This window comes from Gossypium raimondii, chromosome 1 (genome assembly GCF_025698545.1).
Source record: "Gossypium raimondii isolate GPD5lz chromosome 1, ASM2569854v1, whole genome shotgun sequence".
NCBI classification, from domain to species: Eukaryota; Viridiplantae; Streptophyta; class Magnoliopsida; order Malvales; family Malvaceae; genus Gossypium; species Gossypium raimondii.
Window position 1 is genome coordinate 4,875,402 of NC_068565.1, and position 26,020 is coordinate 4,901,421.

Here is a 26,020-nt window from a genome sequence, read left to right on the forward strand (position 1 = left end):
TATGCAACTAATAATTAGTTGTATTGCATGGTTGATTATAATGTAAGAAGACAACATATATTAGTAGGTAATCTAAAAGGTTAATAGTTTGATGAATCAAAATTAAGCAAATTGATTAAAGGATTATTATGTCGCCTATCAAATCAAATTGAGAAGATATCTTATCTTGGGTATCGGAGTGGTCGACTCCCAAAAGATAGAGACGTAGATATGATTGTTTGGATTGGCAATACATTGAATAGGACCCCAAGTTGAATTAATTCTAGATTTGTTTATTAATTAATTTACTTATGACATTCATAATGTTACTTACCTCAATCCTGAGTGAGTGACTTGTATACTTTGGATGTATTAAGAGTCTGAGTTTAAATAACTAAATAACTGGAAGTTGGTACGTTGGATATACGACTTCTGCATGACATAACCTCATTTACAATATTGAAACTTATACTTCAATAAAGGGTTAATGGTATCCTCTCATTAACATTACATGCCAGATGAAAAAATAATACGGCCACGGGTCATTTGTCTAAGACAAAAGATTTAATAACTATTTGTTAGTAATTGACTTTTTTCATGAAGAAAGATGTAATAGTTACCATGAGATAAAATAGGATCATATTGGGTAAATGAAATTAATCTCAAGTAAACCTTTACAATTCACCATTTATTTATTAAGTAAGATAAAATCACTTTCTCTTTTAAGTTTTTTTATTATCTAAAACCGTAAGTAAACCCTCACAAATAAAGAAATAAAAGTATGAATGAATAAATACCTCTAGAAGGTAGATATACAAATAAACAACTCTCTCAAATATAACTCAACACTTGAAAGAATAAATAAGAATTCAACCCACAAATATTTACAAGTAAAATGAGAATAACAAAGTGAATATTTTTATGACTTTTTAACATTTAAGCTATTTTTATATAAAAATTGATGAGCATATATAATATTCATCAATTGATAAATTTAATTTCTTAAATTTTAATTATAATAGTTTAAATATCATTTTAAAAATATTATTTAAATGCTATTCCAGCCTTAATTTATATGTAATGGTGATTAAAATTTTATCAACACTCATTTAACTCAATTCAAATCGTGTTGCTTTCATCTTACTCTCGGAAGAAAAAAAAAAAAGAAGATTTTAAACTCTCATAAAAAGATGAGATGTGTAGTAAAAGCTTCTTCTTAACTTTTTTCCATCATCCTTTTCTTAATAAAGAAGATAAATAAGAAAGACAGCCTACACTAACACCCTTCTAGGTACAGTGAAGGCCGTGCTATGTTTATGCAGAATCTGTAGTATCTGGCCTGGGGGACTGTTGAAGGAATGGACACCCATGTTCTGAGACAATGCTAAGCTTCCCATTGCATCCCCAGCTCGACTACCCTCACCATACATGTGAAGTGTGAGCCACTCATACCACTTAATTATATCATTCTTTTAAATTTGGGTAAAATTCGCTTAATATTGTTTTTCTTTATCCAACACATTTTAATCCAAATTTTATATAACTTGACCTGGCCGACATTAGTTGGTAAGAGTCAAGATTTTGATTCCTTGTAAATGTAATTAATTTCTTTTTATTCTGATAATGTAACATTTAGTCCATGAATTTAGTAACTTTTCTCATTTTGATTCTTAAAATTTTTATGCATAATATTCCCAAAATTTGATCATTTTTCTCAATATGATCCTTGATCTTGGATTTTATTAAAGTATGATTATGTGGCACGTTAAAATTGTGCCACTTCATATTTATAGTTTTAATTTTTTTAATTTTAGATAATTATTAAAATAACTCCAAGTGATAATGTGGCACAATCTTATAGTTTCACATCATCACTTCGAATGAAATCAAATTTAGGAACCAAATCGGAAAAATAACCAAGTTCTAAGACTAATATGGAAAAAAATTTAGAGACTAAGGGTGTGTTTGATAAATTAAAAATTAAGTATTGAATTTTTAATACTAAATTTTATAAGTGCTGAATTTATATTTAAAATTGTTTGGTAAATGAGTATATAATTTTATCGTTTGATAAAAGTAAATACTTATTTTAAAAGATTATTTATTTTAAAATTTTAATCTTATTAATCTAATATTTTATATTATTTTGGATAAAAGATAAATATAATAAGTTGAATATTTCAATTTTTTAAGAAGACAATAGTTTATTTAAATTTTAATAAAATAAAATAAAATAAGTTTTTCTTCATTAAATGATAAACACTATCTACTTACTTATCTTATTCAACACTTTTTAATTAACAATTTTATATTAATTAAAATTTTAAAATGATTATCAAAACACATTCAAAATTTAAAGGTTAAAATTTTCATTTTAATAGTTTATCACACTCCTAAATTAAAATTTTGACTAACTTCAAATATTAAATCTTCCTTTATTCCTTTCTTATTTGACCTACTCCACTAGAATCCAAGTAAATTTCAATTTATGCACTGTAATATGCCATAATTATATTTTACTAAAATAATATATATTATATAAACTTAATATATTAATATATCATATTATATAGGTTAAAATATATATCATAAGTCTCTATACTTTTTATAAATTTGGAATTTAATCTTTATATTTTTATTTTTATAATTTACTTCCTCTATTTTTCATATATTATAATTAACAATTGTAACTAAATTTTAAAATCTAAAAATAAAAATAAATGAATTAAATTTAAAATTTAAAATTTATAAAAATAGAAATATTTATCAGAAATGCAGAAGTTAAGAAAATATGGAGCAATAAATAAATAGTGGGTTTCTACTTGTGTAGGTGAGTTAAGCATGCAGCAAGTTTAAGAATATGGCAGTCAAGAAATTGCGTGAAAGACATCTTAACTTATCATAGCATTAAGTCTAGCCCTTAGCCTCTGTAATCGAAAGCTTTCAGGCCCTTTAGCTATCTTCCTTTAAACCATTTTTTAGTGAAAACCATTTTTTAGTGAAAACCATTTCTTTCAAGTCTTAGGCTGTCTTTTTTTCCTATATGATTTGTCAGAATTATTCTTTTTGAAAAATATAGCCTCCTTCTGGGTTTTGACCTAACTAATTAATAAGGGTTTTGAAAGTGATTTACATTTATTTTGGTGAGCCGCCACTAGAATATTTTGTGGTTATTATTTTTTCTGTGTTGATTAGACTTATTAGGTTTTGAAGTGATTTCTTTGCATGGGGTCTGAACTAATTCTTAGATCACAACTATTCATTCCTCCACACAAGACTTTCCTGCTTTTACTTCTTTAGTTTCATGTTTCTTAGGTTTAAACATCACATCTTATTACTAATTGAGTTGGCAGTAGTTTCTTAATAAAAAAATTAGTTAATTTCAATTTCAAAATTAAGTAAATTTATTCTTCTTAAAAGTTTAAAAGTCTTTTGAAATAATAATTGACTCATTAAAATGATAAAATTTTAATTAACCCTTTAAAATTATAAATATTTAAGTTAATACAATGATGAAATTACATCTTAGCTCTCATAGAAACTTGTAGATACTCAATTTTGACCACTATCATTTTATCTCTTGATTCCTTGAGATAAATCATATTATATTTCAAGAAATTGTGCTATCAAGTATGGAACGAGTAGCATTTCCATTTCACCTTCCGGAGCAACAACTATTGTTTAGAATAGTTGTTGTTCAAAACAACAGTTGTTCGAGAATAGTTATGTCTAAAATATCTATGTTCAGAACAAAGTTTTAGTTGGGACAACTGTTATCCAGTGTAGTTGTTATTTGAGAACAATTCCTGTTGAGAATAGCTAAAGTTCGAAATAACTATGTTTAGAAACAACCTCTACATTGAGAAGAACTATGTTGATAAAAACTCATTTTGCAACAAGTCAAAGTAACCATTATTTAGGAACAATTCTCATCAAAGAACAATCATTGTCTTACATTTCAAGAGATGTTGCGAAAGATTTTTCATGTGTACCATTTCATCGAAGTAGAAGTGAAAGTAACCCAGAATATCGCAAGGTTCTTGGGTTATCTTTACTCTTGGAATGTTCCAGAGAGCTTGACCTGGTGGATCAGTTATGGAGGTAGTTAAGATGTTTTCCTCTTAACATTTTCCTATAATATTGAGTGTTTCTCCCTTTTTTTTTTTTTAGAAACATAGTGAATTCTTATTTATTTATTCAGTATCACCCACAAAATCATTTCCTAATTAAAAAAACCATTAATGCCTTTGTAACTTAAAAATATTTATTATTACTCTCATTAATTACTAGTTTGTAACTTTTATTCTTGAAACACTACAAACATGAGCTTTTCACAACCGTTGAGAGACTTTTGACACTTGGATATTCTTATTCTTAAAGCTCTCTCTAACATTATTTGAACTTGTTTTCTTTGTTTAGGGGAAATTTGTGTATATATGCTACAAAAAAAAAAACATTTGAGAAACTAGGCTGATTTTCTAAAAATTTATTGATCTATGTTGTCTTCGGAGAGAGAAAGGAAAACGTGCTCTGTAAGATGCGTTTTCACTTTGGTAAAAAAAAAATTCTTTTTTTTTCTTTTTTATTTCTTGCGGTTGGAAATTAAAAGTTGTAGATTTATTTTTCTTTGTGTTTGAGATAGACATGGTTATTGTTTTAAGGAATGTTTGAATTTATGGTGGTGTTGTGAAGATGGGTGACCTACAAATTTCATCTGCCATGTGAGTATGGAGCCATCAACCGGGAAGCCGGATCACGGTGTAACTCAAGGTCCCAGTTGGCGGTGTTTATACGGTTTGGGGTTGAAGTGTAACTAGGGTTTCAAGTTTACAAAGGTTATGTTGTCAAGGGATGGAGCATAAATGGGGTCATAGTTGACAGTGGTTATGCGGGCACGACAACCAATTTTTTCTCGTCAGAGGGAAATGCTTTATAAAACTCAAGCAGACGTACGAAGAAGAAAAATGCAGTGACCTTTTAGTATAATCAAGTATTTCATTTTATCCATGTCCACCAAAGGAAGTGATCCCGTTATTTTAACCTGTGACATAATTGGGGTGTAACAAGTTTTACTAACAAGGCCACTACATTTGGTGGACATGGACAACACGAATTACTTGGTTATATTGAAAGGCCACTACGTTTTTCTTCTTCGTACGTCCATGTGGGTTTTATAAAGCATGCTCCTCTAATGAGAAAAAACTGATTGTTGTGCCCACATAACCACCGCCAACTAGGGCCTAGTTATGCTCTATCCTTTGACAGCATAATCTTTGTAAACTTGAAGTCCTAGTTACACTTCAACTCGAGACGGTATAATCACCATCAACTTGGACCTCGAGTTACAATGCAATTCGACTTCCTGAGTGATGACTCCATAGTCACACAACAGATGAAATTTGTAGGCCACCCAGCTCCATGATACCATCGTAAATTCAAACATTCCTTAAAACTATAATCATGTCTATCTCAAACATAGACAAAAATAAATATACGAACTTTCAATTTCCAGCCCGTAAGAAAAAAAAAAGAAAAAATATTTTTTACCAAAGTGAAAACTCTAAGACACGTTTTCCTTTCTCTCTCCAAAAATAGTGTACATCAGTAAATTAAAAAAAATCAATCTAGTTTCTCAAATGTTTATTTTTTCAGCATATATACATAAATTTTCCCTTTGTTTAGCCTTATCATTAACCATATTTCTCTTTCTCCACTTTACATATCATCACTTGCCGCTACGCTCAGTGTTACCGGATTTACTTCAATCTTCCTCTCTGTCTTCTCTTAGTACATGTCGTTCACTTGTTTGCAACTCTTCCTCTCTTTCCATCAAAGAACCATCTACAAAGTGCATAACTCAATTCCACCTCACCTCCAAGGAAATTTTTTTCTAACTTCACCTATTATACTATCAATACCGTATATGAGCTGAACACAACCTATACAAAGTAGACAAGATAATTAAGCCTTTTCTTTTTAGAATTTAGAAATACAAATACAACATAATTATATAAAATAATACGTATACAAACAACCCAACACCACAAAGGTAATTAAAAACATGTTTGCAGAGTACATTTTTGTGAAAATAAAATTAATGATGTTGGTATCAGCGTTGGGCACCCCCAAAGTGCGTACATATATATTTATATACATACGTTTGCCTTTCGTCTCTCTCATGATTCCCCAGTCTGAGACATTAAAACCCTCTTTCGTTTACAGTTCACAGTGAATCGCTGACTGTATAAACATTGGGATCGGAAATGACCCACGCCCTTCAAACCAACAAATCCCACATTATTTAATTCATTAATTAATTTATCTCTCTCTTGTTTAAAATAAATTAAAGAATTTACCCTATCCAACATTTCTGATATTTGGTTTTACAAAAGTTGTTTGGCTCATTTACATTTGCAGTGATTCTTGGAGTCTTTTGGTCAAATTCTGATCGAAATAAAATATATATATATTTAAAAGTGTAGGTTAAACTGTGGAAAAGCTAATTCATTTTGGATTTGCAGTAATTAAGTAGTCAGGAAAATTTCGATATGATTCCAACTATTTAGGGTAAAAAATTGTATAGAAACCCACACTTGCATTTTGATTCTTGTTTTTCTTTTAAAAAGAAAAGAATCTTTGTATGTAAAAACAAATAAGTTCATCATTTTCTTTTGTAACAATCGAAAATAATTTGAATTTCATATTAATTTAAGGATTAGTGTACTATTTATATGTAAGTTTGGTATATGAGTTTTTTAAATTTGGTATTTGAGTTTCTCTTTTATCTCGCAGAAGTATTTGATTGCAATGTGACTTCTACTTTTTTTTGTCTTAATTAAGTATTTATGTTTTTTTTATTAGAGGACACATTTCAAATATTCATGAGATTGTTTGGTTTGGGTATCAAATTAAACATTAAAATAAAATTCAAGTGCCAAATTGAGAAAAAATCTTAGGTGAATGCTCTTTATATATATATATATAAATTTAGCAATATGTCGATAAACATGTTGTGTCATTTTTAAATTAATACCATATCATTTGGTTAAAATTCAACTCATAAAATTAACAATTCTTTTCAACTGATTCAAAATTTTATCATTTTGCTCGTTTTTCTAAAATATAGAACCTTTAAAATCAATAGATGTTAGGTGCAGTGGTAAGATCCAAGTATATATCTCAAATTCAAACCCCTGTTTTTTACTTAAATAATATAAAATAAATATATATTTACTGAAATGGGATAACAGAGGCATTTTTTATAAAACTAGGCAAATTAAATAATAAAAAATAGTGTCGCCTAACTAATCGGCGGCACCAACCTCACCTACCACCAATCATTACACTCACGATTAGTTTTGAAAAAAAAATTTTGGTGCTGCCTGAGCAATCGGCAACACCGGTATGTATCATGTAAAAAATACGCACCTGAAAAGTATGAATACGACACCAAAATAAATTAATATATAACTTCTTTTTTTAAAAGATTAAAAAAGCTGGAAATCGAATTTAAAGCTGAACTTCTGACTAACCAATTATGTCGGTGGCAGGCCATCAAGTCGATGCCGCCACGACATTGTCGTGACCAATTAGTCACAAGTTCTACTGATTTTTTTTTTTACTTTTAATGCTTCTTTTAATCTTTTAAAAAATAAAAAAGAAGAAATTGTATCGATTTATTCCAATGCCGATTGCATGATACATATCAGTGTTGCCGATTGCCCTGGCGGCACCAAAAAAATATATTATTTTTTCAAAACTAATCATCAATGTAATGATTGGTGGCAGCTGAAGTTAGTACAGCCGATTGATCAGACAACGCCACTTTTTAGTGTTTAATTTACCTAATTTCCTAAATAATGCCCCTTGTTATCCCATTTCAAAAATTTTTTAATTTTTATATTATTTAGGTAAAAAATCCTTCAAACCCTGAAATAACGTCCTTAGTAAGGTTAACCATGAACCTTGAAATGATACCTATGCAATACTTATTTTAAAAATGCAGGGATCAAAATGCATTCAACACTATAAAATAGGGACCTAAACAGTACTTTTACCAACAATTTACAATTAGAAACAACGAGATATATATTGATAAGATTCGAGCTCACAAATCCTTTAGGTGAAGACGAATAAATATGGAACTAGCTGTTTCCATGGTGACTGATGTTTGGAGTTGGCAAAGTTACACTAAGACGATATAGTTTCTTTGATTCCCAGAAAAAAAAAAAGAAAAAAAAAACAAATAAAAGATCTAAAACCCATGGTGCAGGCTTAGTGTTTATTTCATAGCCAACTATAAACAGGGTCCATCTGGTATTCTATCAATACCTTGTATAGGACACTTTGAAACACTTTTATATTCTCGAATAAAGTAACCATGTCCCCTAAATATTACAACATTTGCATGTGTTTGTGAATATGTCTTTGAATTCAACCCCCCCAAAAGAAACCCCATAATTTTTAATCCAAGAAATTTATATCCTTTCATTCATTATATATAATATGTTATATTTCCATTGTAGTTTCAGAAGAAGAAGAAGAAGAAGAAGAAGAAGAGGAAAAGTGAAGGGTTTATTGTTTGTTTTTAGCTTAAAAAAACCAGGGAACAGCTTTGAATTGTAAGTTGATTCTACCCTTTCCTTATTTTCTAACCCTAACCCCAACCCCGTATTGTTTTGTCTGCTTTCTCCCCCATGGCCCCATTCTCCATTTCTTTTTCTTCAGAGTGAGTGTTTGTGAGTGAGTGACTGTGATGTGTTTTAAAATATTAGTGAGAGAGAGAGAGAGTGTACTCTTTTTTTGTGCTGCCTGTCATGGCACTACAAATCCCACGTTTTCCTCAGTCTGCCTTTACCTTCTTTGTTCATCATAGTTTCTTCAATTAATTTCCCTTTTTTTTCTTCTTTTCTTGTTCAATATAATTGTTTGTGTTGTTTGATAATATAATTATACATTTACTTTGGGTAATTCTTACTCAAGTTTGTGTTTTTTTTTTATTTGTTGTTCTTTTTCTTTGTCTTCGTCTTAAACTTAATTCAAAAGGAAAAAGAAAAAAAGTAAAAACCAGTTTGGTATCAGGGAAAATAAAAAAAAATGTCAAGCTCCCACAATTCTGCACCAGAACAACTCTGCTACATCCCTTGCAACCTTTGCAACATCATTCTTGCGGTATTTAATTCTGATCCTGCATATATATTAATAATGTTTATATATATATATATATATTAATCTGACTTCATATCATCATCATGATGTCAGTTTCTTTTACTGCTAGCATAATGGCTTTGTATAGTTGCAGGTGAATGCTTAGGTCTTCAATTGTTCAATATCTAAATAATAAGCAATGTCCTAGTTTCTAGTTTTTATTTTACATTAAAGACCCTAACTTTCAAAAGTATTATTTTTCCTTTTATCTTCTTCTTCTCTATGTTACTAAGCTTAATAGGAGAATCTTATTTGATGAGTTTTCTTTTATGTAATTATTTTAGGGTTTTCATGCAATGAAGTCAAGTCACTATCCTAAGACTTCCTTTCTCATTCTTTTGCAGAAAAAGTGATAAATTCTCTTCATATTTTTTTTCTTTTCTTTTGCAGATCTTACCCTGTGATCTGAGAGAAGTTATTTAAAAAAAATATGGATCTTAAATTCATTTTTTTTAAAGAAAGATGTAGTGAAAACAAGCATGTGATGATAGATTTGCTGATATATAGAATGAAGATGACATTTCCTTCATATTTTTTTCCTCTGAGATTACCTTAACCTTTTCCTTATTAGAATACACTACACTACCTGCCTTGGGGTGTTTTTTTTTTCTTTTGTAATGACAAAAAGCTTCTCTTCTTTTTTTGTTTAACTGATCATGGAAAATGAAAGGGACCATCTCAGTTGTCTTCCTCAAAACCCCCATTTTCATGTAGGAAAGAGGTTTTTTGAACAATGAGAAAGTCCAGGGGGCAGGCAGTGTTGAGTATTGACTACCCTAAAAAAATGAAAAAATATAAATAAAACAAAGCCCTAGATACTGTACTAGTTGGAAGTTAAAGAAAAGCTCTATATACTTCCAAAAACATTTTTTTTATTTTCTTTTTGCTTTGGAAAATCTTAGAACTTTATATGAGTTCTTGTTCTTCAAACACCTACAAGTTTTAATAAGCAAATGATTTGTATGTAAAAGGGTTTTATAAGCTAAAATTTTTTTACATGATTTTTGCAGGTCAATGTTCCATGCAACAGCTTGTTTGAAACAGTAACAGTCAGATGTGGGCAGTGCTCCAATCTGTGTTCGGTAAACCTGGCAGCTTCCTTTCAATCAAGGGCTGGAAAAGATGTTCAGGTTATGATCATCATCTTTTTCTTCAATATTTTTTTCTTGTAGATCCAGTTAGGGTTTCTGGGATTTTATCTCTTTCCAAGGAAAATCTCTGTAATTTCCCATGGGGCCTTGAAATCTAGGGTTGCAAAGCCCCAAAGAATAGTTTATTTACAAAGCATATTTTCTCAGATCACTCAAAAAACCCTAGGAGCTGCTCTAAGGACCCATGATTAAAACCAAATTCCTAAATATTCTTTTTCATAGGTCAGGATATAGTTAGCTAATTAGGGCAAATCAAAGTTTCAGGATTTTCCATTCTTTCATTGAGCCTCAATTTCAAAAAATTTCAATTCGATTTTGATTGGCAAGAATTTTAGGGTTTGTAGGCTTTGGTCACTACACAAAATTTTCCTTTTTCTTAGGTTTTGTCTTCTATTGTACCAAATATAAAAGCCTCAGTTTTTAGATCCCAAGGATGCTATTTTATATATATATATATAAAATATCATATATGTGTATATATAAATATTCTGTTTAACATCAATCTTGGTTGCTTCTGGGATGTGGGTGAAAGTTATTTAATTCAGCACAATGAAACTATTTTTTATTGATTTAGTCACTTCAGTGTTGTTTTTTCCTTTGTTCTTTCTTTCTTTTTAGCTCATTTTATGGGGAAACTAAAATCTAAAAAAGGTTTCTGAAGAATATATATCTGAGAAAAAGCAAATGGATAATGCTAAGTTTTTGCAGACAGAAAACTTTGCAAAACCATTGATCATGCTTGTCCAATCAAAGAGATAGATCCCAATCTAATGCTTTAAGTGGAACCTAATAAAAACTTTGAAATGTGATTAAGGTCATTCAGAGCTATTAATCAACATTATAATAATATACTTTTTGCATTGATTAATAGAGAAAATTGCTTCATTAGTGCCACAGGATACTCCATACATTGATGTAGGGATCTTTGAAAGAATTAATCTTTATCTATCATAAAACAAATATAAAAGACACCTTAATATGATTAACTATAGTGATTTTATACCTGTATGTTATGATATTATTTTGTGGTTTTCAATTTTTCCGTCCATACTTTCGATTAATCTTGATAGCGACTGCATTTAGATGAGATAACCGAAATTGCGTTGTGACTGCAATTTAAATCCAGAACATAGTTAATTGATGTTAGTTTATTAATGGTTTTTAGGTGCCTAATTACACATCATCGGAGTACAGAATTGACTTAGGGTCTTCCTCCAGGTGCAAGAACAAGTTACCAAAGCGAGCAACAACTATAAACACTACCACTCAAGAAAGGGTTGTTAATCGACGTGAGTATCCTTGCATTATTATTTTGTGTTTAATTTGTGATTCATTTTAATTTTAAAATATACATTTCATGGACTTTTTTCCCAGCTCCTGACAAGAGGCATAGGGCTCCTTCATTGTACAATCAGTTCATCAAGTAATAGTGACTGTAATTTGATCATTAATTATGTTGATTTTTTTTTTTTTTTTGTGCTCTATATTAATAACCTCTAATCTTTTGGGATGAAAATGGGGGTATGTTTATAGAGAGGAGATTCAGAGGATCAAGCTGAACAATCCTGATATCACTCACAGGGAGGCATTTAGCACTGCTGCTAAGAATGTAAGCTCAATATTAGCTTTCATCATAAAAAAAGAAGAAGCATAGTCTAGTTTGAACAATCCAGATATCACTGACAGAGTTTTGTGTTTGTGTGATTTGGGGTTCTCAACTACAGTGGGCTCGCTTCCCTCACATTCATTTTGGACTGATGCTGGAGACTGACAATCAACCTAAGCTGAATGATGTAAGTACTAACTTCCATTCAGAAGCAATGCAAACTATATAATTATCTTTTCTTTTGTTTCACTTACTGGGGAAAATTATGGGAAGGAGAAATGAATGGACACTGATATAAATTTTTTCTTAAAAACATTATCTCCAACTCATCATAGTGAAACGAGTTTCTTTCAAATGTATGTCACGATTTGATTCATAACTACTATTAATTTGCATAACTTAAATATAAGGATGGTGGAGGGACCAAAACCATAATTTACATACACATTTATTTGGAACTCAATTAGATCTAAAACCAACAACATTAAATTTTGTTGAACATGCATGGGCTACTTCAATTTTTGTGTTGATTCACCCTTTTTTTTTCCTTTGAATTTTATAATGCAGGACTCAACTGAGCCATTCCACCAGCTGCTTAAGTGAATAAATGGCTATTGATACTTACTAAAATATGTATGCTGTTGAAATAAAAGGCTTTCGTTATGAGAGCTGTATCAACTTATAATTTGTTTGTTTAAATGCACTTTGCTTTATTAATCTATGTCATGATTGATGTTATTATATATATATATAAGAGTTTTGATGCATACATTTCATTTTTCTCTCATAAAAATTATAGGTACGTAATGTAAATTGGTATTGGTTAAAAACTTTAACTAAATTTTTCACCAAATTGAAAACTCTTTATACAACTAAAAATATCTATGATACAACACAAATTTAGAATTTTATTGGGTTTTTTTTTTTAAAATGTGACAACTTTGAGATTCTAGGTTTACATCATATCTCTTCTCTAAGTTATAAATAGGAGAATAATGCACTTTAGCTTACTTGAATATATGTCATCTTGCATTGACAACAATGTTTATTCCAATCCAGGGGTGTAACTAGGGTGGTTGGCAAGGCCCTGGCCCTCTTAAAATGGAAAAATTTTCATTTAGATTCTTTAAATTTTTTAAAATTTTAAATTAGTAAAAATTAAATTACACTTTGACCCCTTAAAAATGATCAAAATTTAATTTAATCTTTTAAAAATTATAAATATATAGGCTATTAAAATGATAAAATTACTTTTTATTACCGTAAAACTTACAATTTAATAAAGAAAACTATAGAAGTTGACATTTAAATTCTAAATGTGAAATTGTGAGAATCATTTTGGATTAATTAGATTAAATTTACAATTGAAACAAATGTACCACTGTTTTAACAAAACTATTGTTTTATTTATTAACAAATTGATTAATACAGTAAAATTTTAAATTTTAAATTTTGAAAAGAAATTTTATTTATGGATGAAATTTAAAAAAAAATCAAACAAAAAATAACAAAATGACAACTCAACAGACTCAAAATTCAAAACACTGACAGGGCATAAAACAAACATTTTAGGATTATCGATTCAAAGGGACCGAGTCAAAAATTAAAACAAATCCCAAATCTCACCAACCCCCGTTTGATCACCGCCAATCATATTTTGCCACGTCACATTGTCTCCCTATCTTATTTGTCCCTCTTCGGTTTCGCTCACCGCGCTGTTATTCTTGCAACCGTCATCATTTTTATCCTCCATTTATTTTTTTCGTTTTTTGTACCCTTTTTTTTTCACATAAAATCCCCCTTTCTGAATCTCTTCTCTCAAAAGTGTAAAAGGAAAAATATAAAAACAACAGAGTCTTTGAAACGATGTCGTGTTCGTCTCCGATGAGGAAAACCTCGTGCCTTTCACGTAGGTTCTCGAGATCATTGAGACTGTCTGCCAGAACGGCGGCGTTAACAACAGTCTCGACCAGGGAGAATCACCTGGAGTCTTCTTCTACATCATCACCGTCTTCGCCGCCGCCGTTGGCGGAGGCTGGAGGGGATTCATGGTCGACGTTGCTGCCGGAATTGTTAGTTGAGATCATGGAGCGTGTGGAAGCGAGTGAAGAAATGTGGCCTGACAGGAAAAACGTGGTTTCGAGCGCTTGCGTATGTAAGAAGTGGAGAGAAGTTACGAGGGAGATCGTTAAGGCTTCTTCTCAAAATAGCGGCAAAATCACTTTTCCTTCTTGTCTTAAGCAGGTAATTTATTTATTTTTATTGAAATTGAAATTGAAATTGAGATATAATTTCGTAATCTGATAGTGTATGTAAGTATCATTAAGGTTTCAAATATTTGTAATTTAGGGTACTTTAACTTTTTTAGACTTCAAATGTTTGCGAATTGGAATGATTTGTGGGGAATTGATGTAGAATTAGTCTTTATTTTGGTTCATTTGTTTGAGTTCTAGTTATGGTAATGTCCTTTACTGATAATTGTTATTGATAGATGCATTTTGTTCTTGGTATGTAATTTAGGAAATTATTTTGTGCTTCTTATCTGTATATTGGGTTATTTGGGGGGAAATGTGCTGGGTATAGAGTTTCAAAAGTTGAATCAAATAACATTTTTTGAACCTTTATTGGTGATTGGAAGTTAAACTTCATGCATGGTCAATTTTTAGCATAGCATGGTTTACTTCTAATAGAAATGACACTTTTTTTTTTCTTGTGATATATAAGGAAATTATCATTTGAGGGTTAGAATTGTTTTCTGGGCACTTGCAATAATCAGAAAATAACTTATTCAAAAGTCTCGCAAATTGGGGAAAATAACTTATCCTGAATGTTGAATTTTTGTCTTTTGCGATCTTTAAATGTATTAGCTTATTGCTATTGGTTTGAAGTGGAGTTTTCAGAATTTGAGCTGCTTTATGGTTACTGGTTATGAATATGAAATGCATTTAGGATTTACAGTTGTCAATTGATGAACAAGTTCATAAGTTTTGGGGCTGATGGTTTTGTTCCCTTTCGCTAATGCAGCCTGGTCCACGGGAGTTTCCTAACCAGTGTATTATAAAGCGAAACAAAAAAAACTCAACATTCTTCCTTTATCTTGCTCTTTCACCATGTAAGTACTTTTTTCTCTTTTCACAAGCAAAACATGATAAGATGCGTAAATTAGTCTGATATGCTGTAATACATGCTGACAAATGGGTTAAAAGGGACATAATTCACTTTGTCAAAGCTCCTTAATTAACTTTTGACTTTTATCTGGGTAGGTTCAAAACTGTGGACTTTTGACCTAATACCTTTGCCTAAGTCAGTTTGACTTGGTCTTAACCTTTCAGATAATGATTGTCAATTTGCTTAATGGTCTTAGACACCCATTGACTTTAAAAGGGCAATGAGATTTCATCATCTGAACCTGTCTATTCTATACATGGCACATTGTCATCTTAGATTTGGGCTTTTAACGTGATGATATCGATCTGCCCACTATTTTCTCTGGAAAACAATGTATGGTGGCAGTTGTTAATTTATTTTACTAGAACTTGTCCACTCTTTCTTGTATTCAGTAATCGAAGGGTGTCAGAGAGGTCTCCTGTGCTGGGTTCTTGAATTATATCTTCAGTTCTATTGACTAATAGCTTCTATTAAACTGAGAATTCATTGCTACATGCAATCGGGTTTTCTTTTTTTTCCTTTTTTTAAAAATTTTTTTTAATAGTGTTGTTTTCCAGAATAGCCTTGTAATAAGCATAGCAAAATAATCATTATGTGGCTTCTGAGAGAAAGGATACGGGTTGGTAAACAATTTGATATTTATTAAGTCTCTGGTCTCGGTAGTCTTCTTTAGGTGTGGTGGTATTATCTTCAAATTGATGACAGGTTTATTTCTGACAAGAGGTATATGAAGCTATTGCTCGAGTCATAAGGATCTGATATTGTAACCTCTTTACCCCCAACTCTCTCTCTCTCGGGATACAAACTAGTGATATTTTCTTTCTGGAAGCAGCAACTTTGGGCAATGGAAACATGCAAGGATAGCAATCATTTGTCTCTTTTTAGTTTTACATTTAACAGTTCACTGACTACCGAGTATAATATCTTGTTACCTTTTGTTTATATACTAAGACCTCTTTGCTATTCAATTTTAGTTCTTGAGAGCATGCCCATGTTAGCCAATCTTATTAGTAGTTCTCCCTTTTTGTAGCCAACATGCAACTGGATGATGCTAGCTGTTAGTGGTTGAAATTACCTTATTTTAATCTTTTCCTGATGTTTGTCAGCATTCACCGAGAAGGGGAAGTTTCTATTGGCAGCACGAAGATATCGACATGGTGCTCATATCGAGTATATTATATCCCTTGATCCAAATGAACTATCTCAAGGCAGTAATGCCTATGTCGGGAAGTTAAGGTACGGCACTCATGATTCCCTTTTTTTTTTTTTTTTTGGCCAAATGGCAGTCATGAAGTTTAGTAGAGGTATTTTGTGATGTCTCTTTCTAGAACTCTGATTACAGGATCTCCTCTTTGAATATATTGCATACGGTTAGTGGCAGTGAATTTTTAAAGGATCTTTGTGGAACAATATTTATGATGCTATTACTTGTCTTGATGCAACAAAAATAGAATGCTTTATAGTTCAGATTAAAATGTTAAGCTGACACACAAATTTAAAATCTTTGCAGTTCGGATTTTCTAGGTACCAACTTTAAAATCTATGATAGTCAGCCACCGCACAGTGGTGCTAAGCCCTCGAGCAGCAGAGCAAGTCGCAGATTTGCAAGTAAGCAAATCTGCCCCCAAGTTCCAGCTGGCAATTTTGAGGTTGGACAAGTGTCTTACAAGTTCAATCTGTTGAAATCGAGAGGTCCTAGGAGGATGGTTTGTTCAATACAGTGCCCTTTGCCGGAAGATATGGCTGATGAGAAGTATTTAGATGACATCAAGATGAAAATGCCCGAGCATGCCTCATCCGGTCATACAATTTTGAGGAACAAAGCTCCAAGATGGCACGAACATTTACAGTGCTGGTGCTTAAATTTCCACGGTCGGGTAACTGTAGCATCCGTGAAAAACTTTCAGCTGGCTGCAACTGTTGAAGAGAGCCAACTGGGAGGGAAAGAAGAGGAGGAAACCGTTCTCCAGTTTGGTAAAGTAGGGGATGATACATTCACCATGGATTATAGGCAGCCCTTATCGGCTTTTCTCGCTTTTGCCATCTGCCTTACAAGCTTTGGTACAAAATTGGCTTGTGAGTGATTTTACTATGTTTATGTACTATCATATACATATATATGGTAACAAGTTGTGCTACATGTTTTAATATAATATTTTTTTTTCTTAAATGTCACTTGAAAAACGTTTGGAGAGCCTTGGCTTGGTGAGACAAAATCAAAATCATGTACATGTTTTCTCTTTGTATCTAATAACATTTGCTGAAATTATTGGTTTAAAAATATCTTTGGACTTTTAGTTGCATCAACATGCAAGTACCTTGTGTAGTTTCTCATGTCTTGAAATTTGAGGGCAGGGTTTGGGAATTGAATAGGAAAAAAGCATTTCTTTGGAAATGGTGTTCATAGGGAAAGTATCGACAAAAGCATATGATTTTTACTTCTTGTTTGGTATTATTAACTCTTCCTTTTGGTATTTTATTTGCACTCGAATAGTTGGAACATTGCATTCAGGCCGCCATGTTTGTTGACAAGTTAGAAGCTCCTGGTAAAGAGGTTTCCAAAATTGATGGTTTTCTGTTGAAATCTTCTAAGGAAAAGGCTGGATATGAGAACCAAATTTCTTTTAAAAGAAGAATATATCATAGTACTTCAAAATTATTATTAATTACAACTAACTAGTTCTCAATTCTCAACTTCTTTAATTAGGTTTTTAAAGTATCAATATCGTATTAATTAGATTATTTGGTTAGTTTATTAGTCAAGCCATTTAAACATTTGTGCCTAAATTGCTTGGACAACTTAAATCTAACATGTTAGGAAAATGAAAAAATAACCCTACTAAATTTTAATGACATGGTCTCTATTCTTAATCAAAAAAATTATTCTTGTAATCCATATGAATGTGTTTAAAATTTGATTTATAGTAACGTTTGGTATGATAGACGAGGTGGGGCCTGTAGCTCAGAGGATTAGAGCACGTGGGACAGGTGAGGGAAGGAAGAAAGATCTCTGATCCAGTGGATGCTTGAAAGTGAGGTAAGCCGATCCCATGAGAAGGGTTCGAGCCGAGCTGCTTTAGCTAGTAGAAAGCGGTTAGCGCCTGTCGTAAAGGGCATTAGGTTCTGAAAGAAGACCTGAAGACCGGGTTGTGACAATGAAAATTTTTCCTATTGATTTGAGTGCCGATATTATCGTTTTGTAAAATATTAAAGGTTGACAAGGTACGGTACGTCAGTCTGAGAAGTTTTATTTACTTTACTTGAACTTTAACTTTCTCTTAAGAGTTATTTTTCCATAAACATGGTAAATTAGGAAGTTAAAAAAAATATTGAGACAGAAGTAACCCTATTTTTCTCTATTACTTCAACGGATTTTTCACAAGTTTTATTCCCTGATTTTATTTTATTTTTCTAGCTACAAACTTGATTTTGTACTTGTATATGTATGACATACTTTTTTTTATAGAATATAGGTAGAATTGTTCTACTTTAAGTTGTGTAGGAATTTTAAGATAGATCACCTATGGTTTTACACTCCTATGATTTAATTAATTGTAGTTTTGCTTCAAATAATACTTGAAATTAACTTTTTATATTCTATGAGTTAATATATGCATTATTATTGTTTAGAAAATATATGCAAGACAAATTTTAAATAATTTTGCTTTCAATTAAAATTATAAATTTTAAAATTATTAATTAAATTTTATTATTAAATATTTAATCTAAATATTTAAAATTAAAATTTATTATAAAATTAAATTCATGAATATTATCTTTATTTAATAAGAATAAATTCGTTAATTATTATTATATTTTTAAGAAAGTAATTGGTGAACTAAACGTGAGAATATATCTTCCATGAAATTTTAATCAATATCTTGAAAGAATCACATTCGTAATTATCACATTTCAAAGCATATTCTAGTGACATCATACATAAAAAGTACTAAACACTACATATCATTTTAAATTTGATTCACATTATACTCAAAAGTAAAATTTAATACTAAAGCTGACAAGACTAATAAAAGGACTTAATTGATACGATTTGCATAACTTAAAATTTAAAGATCCATTTAGAATCTAAGTATGAGAATATCACATACAACTAACCCAAAAGTGTGTTGAATACAAATAGAGAGTCCAAATGACATTTTTTAAAAATAAAAGAAATGAAGAGTGTGGAATTACAAAGCAAACCTTCACACCTTAAAGTATGAAGCAGCCGAGCAAGTTTCATGAAGTTCTCTACAACATTTTGTTGGTTTTTAAGAGCTATAATACAGTTACAACTACAGATTCAATCAATTAACCAACAAACAGATCACATATTCACGAGGGGAAAAAGACATGTTCCCTAGATTCCGAGCACAAAATTCCAATTGCAACAAGTTTACGCCAAAACAAATTTATTGGTGTTTCTAATTGTTGAAACCATCATCTGTTCAACAAAGGAGTGTGTCTTACTCTAATTTCACAAAAGCAAAACATAAATAGCACAGAGAATCCCTTGCAACAGTCAAGAACACACTTCATTTCATCAGTCATAGTCATAGTCAGTCTTCAGATAACATCGAAGACGCTGTTATTACATGCGAGCCATAGTAACAGTAGAGCGCATTTATTTACATCACCATTTTTTAGGACTCAAGAACTGGACACCATATTCAACTTCTGTTTGATTAACGACAAGACCCTCCTCACTTCTTCCCTCTCAGCTTTGCACCAAGTGCCCTCTCGAGTTTACCTATAATCTGTTGGTTAGGAATAGCTTTTCCTGATTCGTACTCTTGTATAATCTGGGGCTTTTCATTGATCATCTGTAAGATAACAAGAAAGATTTAACGAAAGAACTTAACAATAGAGACTCATAACACTCTCGGGGAGTGCACATCATGCATACACATAGATAAATGAGAGAGACCTGAGCAAGTTGAGACTGGGTGAGTTTCTTCTCCATTCGAGCATGCATGATGGCTTTCTTCAGTTCAGTTGGCACTCGTTCATCTGTTCATCAATTCAAGCACAGATCAAAGATCATAATAGAAACACTGATTAAAAACAAAGGTGTACAAAAGTTTAAAACTGATGAAAACATATGGAGCAAGTAGGGCGGAGAGGAACACATACGGTAATCATATAAGCTAAACAAACTGATCAGAGGCCAGGATTAGGATCTTATCATAATAGCCAATTATGTAAATAAAAAAGCATCTCACTTGTTATATGAGATTGAAGGAAACTACAAAAACATGTAATCAGGTAAAATTGATAATCACGAAAACAATATGTAGATAAAATCATAAAAGCATAATTGATCTTCCAAAGCAATCGAAACATCTTAACAATGCATACATAGATGCATTAAAAACTTGCATCAGTTCCTAAACTCGAAAGAAAGAGGAAACCAAATGATACACAAGTATACTCACAAGACAAAGAAAGGCTAATCGAGACACCTTAACAAAGTACACATAGATGCATTAGAAACTCATATCTGTTCCTAAACTTACGAAAGAAAACGGATATCAAAAGACACACAAGTATACTTATTAGTAAAAATAAATTCACAAAAGAAAGAGAAGATAATCAAGACAATTTACAAAGCATGCATAGATGCATTAAAAGCTCATATCGGTTCCTAAACACACGAAAGAAAGCAAAAAGCAAAAATCAAAGGGCACACAAGTATACTTATTAATAAGAATAAATTTATAAAACCTCTCTATCCCCAATGATATGCAAAGTTTTTTCTTATTTTTTAATAGCTTAGACTAGTAAGACAAAACTACTAGTTAAAGAGGATTACATATTCTGAAACATACTTTAAAATTTATATCAACAATTACTTTGGTAGCATACAAATATTAAAATCCATCAGAACACACAGATTTATAGACAAATGATTTTATTACCGTTATTTAAAAAACAATACATTCAAATTTAAAATTATCATTCTCTTTTGAGAAATAAATTGGGAATATCATACATAAAAATTCATTTATAATTCAGATATAACTTAGTTATAATAGGGTAAATAGAAATTTAAATGCAAGGGAATAAAATATTTCTTACGAGCAAGATTTTCAGTTTCCTCATCAAGTTTCCTTGTATTCAAAGTAGTGCTACTCGATGCTGCCTTGTTCGTCCCAGCATTCGCTGCAAAATTCCCATCAACAAAATTAGATTTTTATTATTCTCTATTTTCACTAAAAACAAAAACCCTAATCGATATGATAAATTGTCATCTAAGTTAGGTATTTAGTCCGATGATCTGACTAAACGCAGTTTTCCCAAAAGAAAAAAGAGTTAAAAACTGAAAAGGAAAAAATTACATTTCTTGACGGATTCGATCTCGGCACCGGCTCGACGGGCGGCGTTAACGACTTTCTCATCCTTCTTGGTGGCAGCGTTTGGGGGCTTTTTCCGAATAACGACGGGCTCCCAGTCTTGAGTTAAAGGTCCGATTCCGGCCATTTTTCTTTTGTAAGCTCTGAATTTGGTCGATTGGATGAAAGGAAAAAGGAAGGAATAAAAAAAAGGAAGAGAATTTTTCTTCCTTGGTCAGAAATGCAGCAAAAAAGCAAACGGGCTTCGTCTATTTATATGAGGTATTATCCCCATTTACTATTAACTATTATTAGATGACGTGGCAGTTAATCACTTAAAGTTAAAAACATTAGTTGGGCTTGAGTTCTGATTTGGGCTAATGTCCAAAAATTCAGATAGATTTGTTTATAGGTAAGATTTTTTTTTAAAAATTATTAAATCAATTTTTTTAATAATTAAAATCATACTGAAAATTTTAATTTAATATTTTACCCTAATTCTTTTTTAGAACGCTTTAATCTTTACTCTTTAAATGTTAGTTAAATTGATTTTCAATACTCTTTATTTTATACTATATTATAGAATTAACATCTACCGATAATATTTATATAAAATCATAATAATTAAGCAAACTAAATTGACATTTAAATAATCATTTTTAGACAAAATCATAATAAAAACTTATTTATTATAGATTAATATGAAAATTAAAGACACATTTTATGTACTTTGTAATGAACTGACTTTTTCCGTTGTCAGAAAATGCTGTTTTAAAACTCCATCTTCGTAAACCGAGTCCGTAAAAGTAAAATAGAAAGATTTATGGAGATAATATGAAAATATATTAAAGATTGGTTAAATAATTCAACCGAGAGAATTATTAATTAAAGCTCAGAACCAGTATTAAATTTTAATTTAAAAAATGCTTGGAGACCTAGTTAGCAATAATTTAGAGGACCAAAATAGTTATTAAATCATTTTTGTTTTATAAGTTAGTGGAAATGATGGTTTATTTAATGAAATTGCAATTCAAAATATAAAATAAGATTAACTAAGTAATTATCATTAACTAGTTTAATTAAATACTAAACTAAGTATATATGGCAACTTAGTGGAATGAAAGATGAAGTTTCAAGGTGAGATGGTAAGAGTCTCTCCTATCTTAACTAGTGGACAAAGGTTCAATCTTCGTCCCGGGTATGGAGCAACTTTAAAACTCATGGCTAACATTTACCCCCTTAATGGGCCTCCACAATACGAAGAATTAGTTACTGTGCTTGCTCCGATAGATACTTTGAACCATTAATTTTCAAAGGTAACCAAGCCTTTTTCTTTGATTTTTATAAATTCTTGATCATCAGAGTTTAATCTAGCTATTCCATATGTTAATTTGATCAATTGTTAGATGTTTATCAAACTGCCATTAAAATAAAATTGATCGTTTTGAGCTCGATTTGAAGAAATTGGTAGCTAATAAGCTTAGCTTATGATAAGGACTAAGTTAGAAATTAAGTTAAACTTGTTAGATAACTTTGTAATATTAGAGACTAAATTGAAAACTCATGAAATTATGTTGTAGATGAAAAGTATAGGATCCCTAATGAAAGGTTGTGAAATTTAATTTTGATCCGATGTTAAATATGGAATATGTGTATCGCGAGTATAGAGACTAAATTAATTAAAATACAAAATATGTTGGCTATGTATTTTAATGTGATTGGGATGTGAACTGACATTGTTTTATAATTGCATTATTGAACGTAGCTAAAGAGTAAAGACAACGACGGGCCTCGCGAGGGAAAGATGAGAGTCGTAGATGAGTGACAAATTCAATTTGTACTTTTAAGATTTATTTTCAACATATATACATGATTGTTGCATATTAGCTATTAAGATAAAATCATTACTTGTCTCATGAATTGATTGTGTTTGATGAAATTGAATGTCGAAGATTGACTTGATTTGGAACATAGTAAAAACGAGCATGATATGAACATGTTAAATGATTCGTAATATGAATTGATGATGGGAATTATATGAAACTATGATATTAAATATGTAATGATCTGTTATTGAACATTAGTTACCCTATTAATTGTTCAGGCAAAGTCAAATATAATTGGCATGCCATAGGATTAGATTGTGTACGAGTTTATACTTTGATCTTTTTGATGATGCACTAGTGTCACGGACTTAGAATTTTTCCACGCGATCTGTGCGGCCTTAGGCAGTTTCTTTGCTTAAAAAATGCCTAAGTTAGCCTAACTCGCAATGATAACGGATTCAACAGTAAAAACACCTAAGTCAGCTTAATCTCGCAATGATAAAGGATTCAACAGAATTCCCTCAAGGCACCCACGAAGAACAGCAGAAGAACGAAGTAAGAACGAACTTTGAAAGATGAACAAAAGCAATAACGCTTGGGAGAAAAGTTTGAGTGAACACTCTCAAAATTCTTATTAACAACTGAATGAATTACAATGAGCAAAGAGGTCTCTATTTATAGTTGAGCCTCAAAGTATATGAATGGCTACAATTAAAAGCTGTATACAATTAGAACTCTAAGACACAATTAGAAGCTGTATACAATTAGAACTCTAAGATTACATAATCATATCTTCTTGGATCACTTTCCATATTTACCAGGCTCTTGAGATGGGCTTTTAATCTCTCCAGGCAACGGGTCAATTTGGTTGGGCCAAATGACCTTCCTCAAATATGATGGATCGCACAAGTTTGTCATGGTTGCGTGCTCCCATGCGCAACCCATGACACTAGGTACTAGTATGATATAAATAGTGCTGAGCGTTAATTACTTCAGTCTTTCCGATGATGCACTAAGTGCAAGTATGATATGATAGCATTGAGCGCAAATTACTTCGGACTTTCTGATGATACATTGAGGTGCCAGATTGATGTGTTGGTTGGATAATCCATGTATCCATCTTGAGCCTGAGTTCAATTAATGGGGATTATAAAACATTAACTTGATGAATGATATTTCAACTGAATCATAATATGAAATGGTACAATATGTGTATATATATGAAATGTATCAAATAATAGCATGTGAAATATCATACGAACCGATTTAAACGAGCTTTGGTATTGAACTTTGACAAAATTCGATGTGTTCCCCTATTTCTTCACTCCTTTTCAACATTATAAACTTGGAAAACTATTATAATAACTTACTATGTAAATTGATTTTGCATTAAGTTCATAAATTTTGATATTGATTATATTTGATCTAATTATAATTTATATTTTAATTATTAAAATAATAATTTTAATATTAAAACTAATAAAATTAAAATTAATGTTTTGACATTAAATTTAAAATTTGAACAATATATTAAAATTATAATTAAATTTATTTATTATTAATGTGTACATACAAATTAAGTTGAATTCTAATTCCAATTCTTTTTTTTTGGAATTATTTTTTAATATATTCAAAATGAATTCTTAAGATATAGTATCCAATAATTATTCAAAATTAAATGTACCAAATAATTATCATTTTAATATAGTTTTTTATGAAAGATTATTAGTATAGTTAACTATCTTATACTTTGTTTTCCCTCAATTAGTTAATTTATAAAAGATTAATAGTAAACCAAAATTAAATGGATTCAACTATTATCGATCGGGTTAGGATCAAAATTTTAAAAATCGAAAAGTTCAAGATTAAAATTTATCAATTCAGAAAGTATAATAACCAAAATTGACCAAATTATAATATATGAGCTAAATTCACAACTTAAGCATAATATAAAGACTATAACAAAATTTGACAAAATAGAATTATTCTTTTACCCTTATTCAAACTTAAAATAAGTATTTTATTAGGACACTTTTTTAATTAATATATATTTTATATCCATCTTCAATTACATTTTAATTATAATTTAAACTATTTAATTTTATCAATTTAAATGTTTCTTATTTAAACCAAGAATAATTTGCAACATATGTGATGGTCCACACATACATTAAATATTTTATGAGAAATTAAATATTATTATATTAAAATAATTAAAAAATTAAAATGGATAAAACCCAAGAAATATCAAATAACATTTTATATTCATCTTCCATTACACTTTTATTACAATTTACACAATTTATTTTTTCAATGAGTGATATCTTATTATTTTAAATAATTTATTTGTAAAATATTGTGAATAAACTATGGGCTAAGCCGCTAAGGTATTTAGTACCGTATTATCTAAAGGAGTTACAATATTTTATTAGAAGTCGAGTTATATAATAATAATAAAAACACAAAACGAAACCATATACAAAAATTATGATATATAAAATAATAGGTGAGATTATCATTATAAAAAATAATATTATATTTTTTCATTTTACGATATTATTTTCTTTTATGATTTTCTACTAAGAGATTCAGGGCTATAGCCTCAAGGTCTAAGATTTTTCAATTCCTAAATATAAAAGAAGATCCTTCCAACATTTTTATAATATTACAAATGATATTAAAAATATTATTCTTGATAAAAACAAGTAGGAAATCTTCTTAAAGAAGCTAAATTTGAGGAGTAAAAATTGG

At 30.4% G+C, this 26,020-nt stretch overlaps 3 protein-coding genes across 5 annotated transcripts; 2 read left to right on the plus strand and 1 right to left on the minus strand.

Moving 5' to 3' along the window:
* Positions 1-8,486: 8,486 nt before the first annotated feature.
* LOC105777314 (axial regulator YABBY 5) lies at positions 8,487-12,712 on the plus strand. Of its 3 annotated transcripts, none has more exons than XM_012600528.2 (8): positions 8,487-8,600; positions 9,025-9,150; positions 10,197-10,316; positions 11,503-11,626; positions 11,712-11,760; positions 11,871-11,946; positions 12,062-12,130; positions 12,511-12,712. In XM_012600528.2, the coding sequence occupies exons 2-8, from the start codon at positions 9,076-9,078 to the stop codon at positions 12,544-12,546; spliced, it is 549 nt and encodes a 182-aa protein (XP_012455982.1). In that variant the 5' UTR covers positions 8,487-8,600; positions 9,025-9,075; the 3' UTR covers positions 12,547-12,712. The 3 variants fall into 3 exon arrangements, with proteins under 3 accessions (XP_012455982.1, XP_012455990.1, XP_052486383.1); XM_012600536.2 differs by having other exon boundaries at positions 8,498-8,600; positions 9,061-9,150; XM_052630423.1 differs by lacking the exon at positions 8,487-8,600 and having other exon boundaries at positions 8,722-9,150.
* Positions 12,713-13,732: 1,020 nt separating this feature from the next.
* Positions 13,733-17,392, plus strand: LOC105777332 (tubby-like F-box protein 7). The gene is made up of 4 exons (XM_012600556.2): positions 13,733-14,187; positions 14,968-15,055; positions 16,218-16,347; positions 16,622-17,392. Exons 1-4 carry the CDS (start codon positions 13,810-13,812, stop codon positions 17,193-17,195), a joined length of 1,170 nt encoding a protein of 389 aa, XP_012456010.1. The 5' UTR covers positions 13,733-13,809; the 3' UTR covers positions 17,196-17,392.
* A 2,114-nt stretch (positions 17,393-19,506) lies between these two features.
* On the minus strand, positions 19,507-21,694 carry LOC105777339 (multiprotein-bridging factor 1a). Its single transcript, XM_012600566.2, has 4 exons — positions 21,450-21,694; positions 21,190-21,273; positions 20,039-20,121; positions 19,507-19,934 (listed from the first exon to the last, which is right to left on the minus strand). Exons 1-4 carry the CDS (start codon positions 21,589-21,591, stop codon positions 19,815-19,817), a joined length of 429 nt encoding a protein of 142 aa, XP_012456020.1. The 5' UTR covers positions 21,592-21,694; the 3' UTR covers positions 19,507-19,814.
* Positions 21,695-26,020: the final 4,326 nt, after the last annotated feature.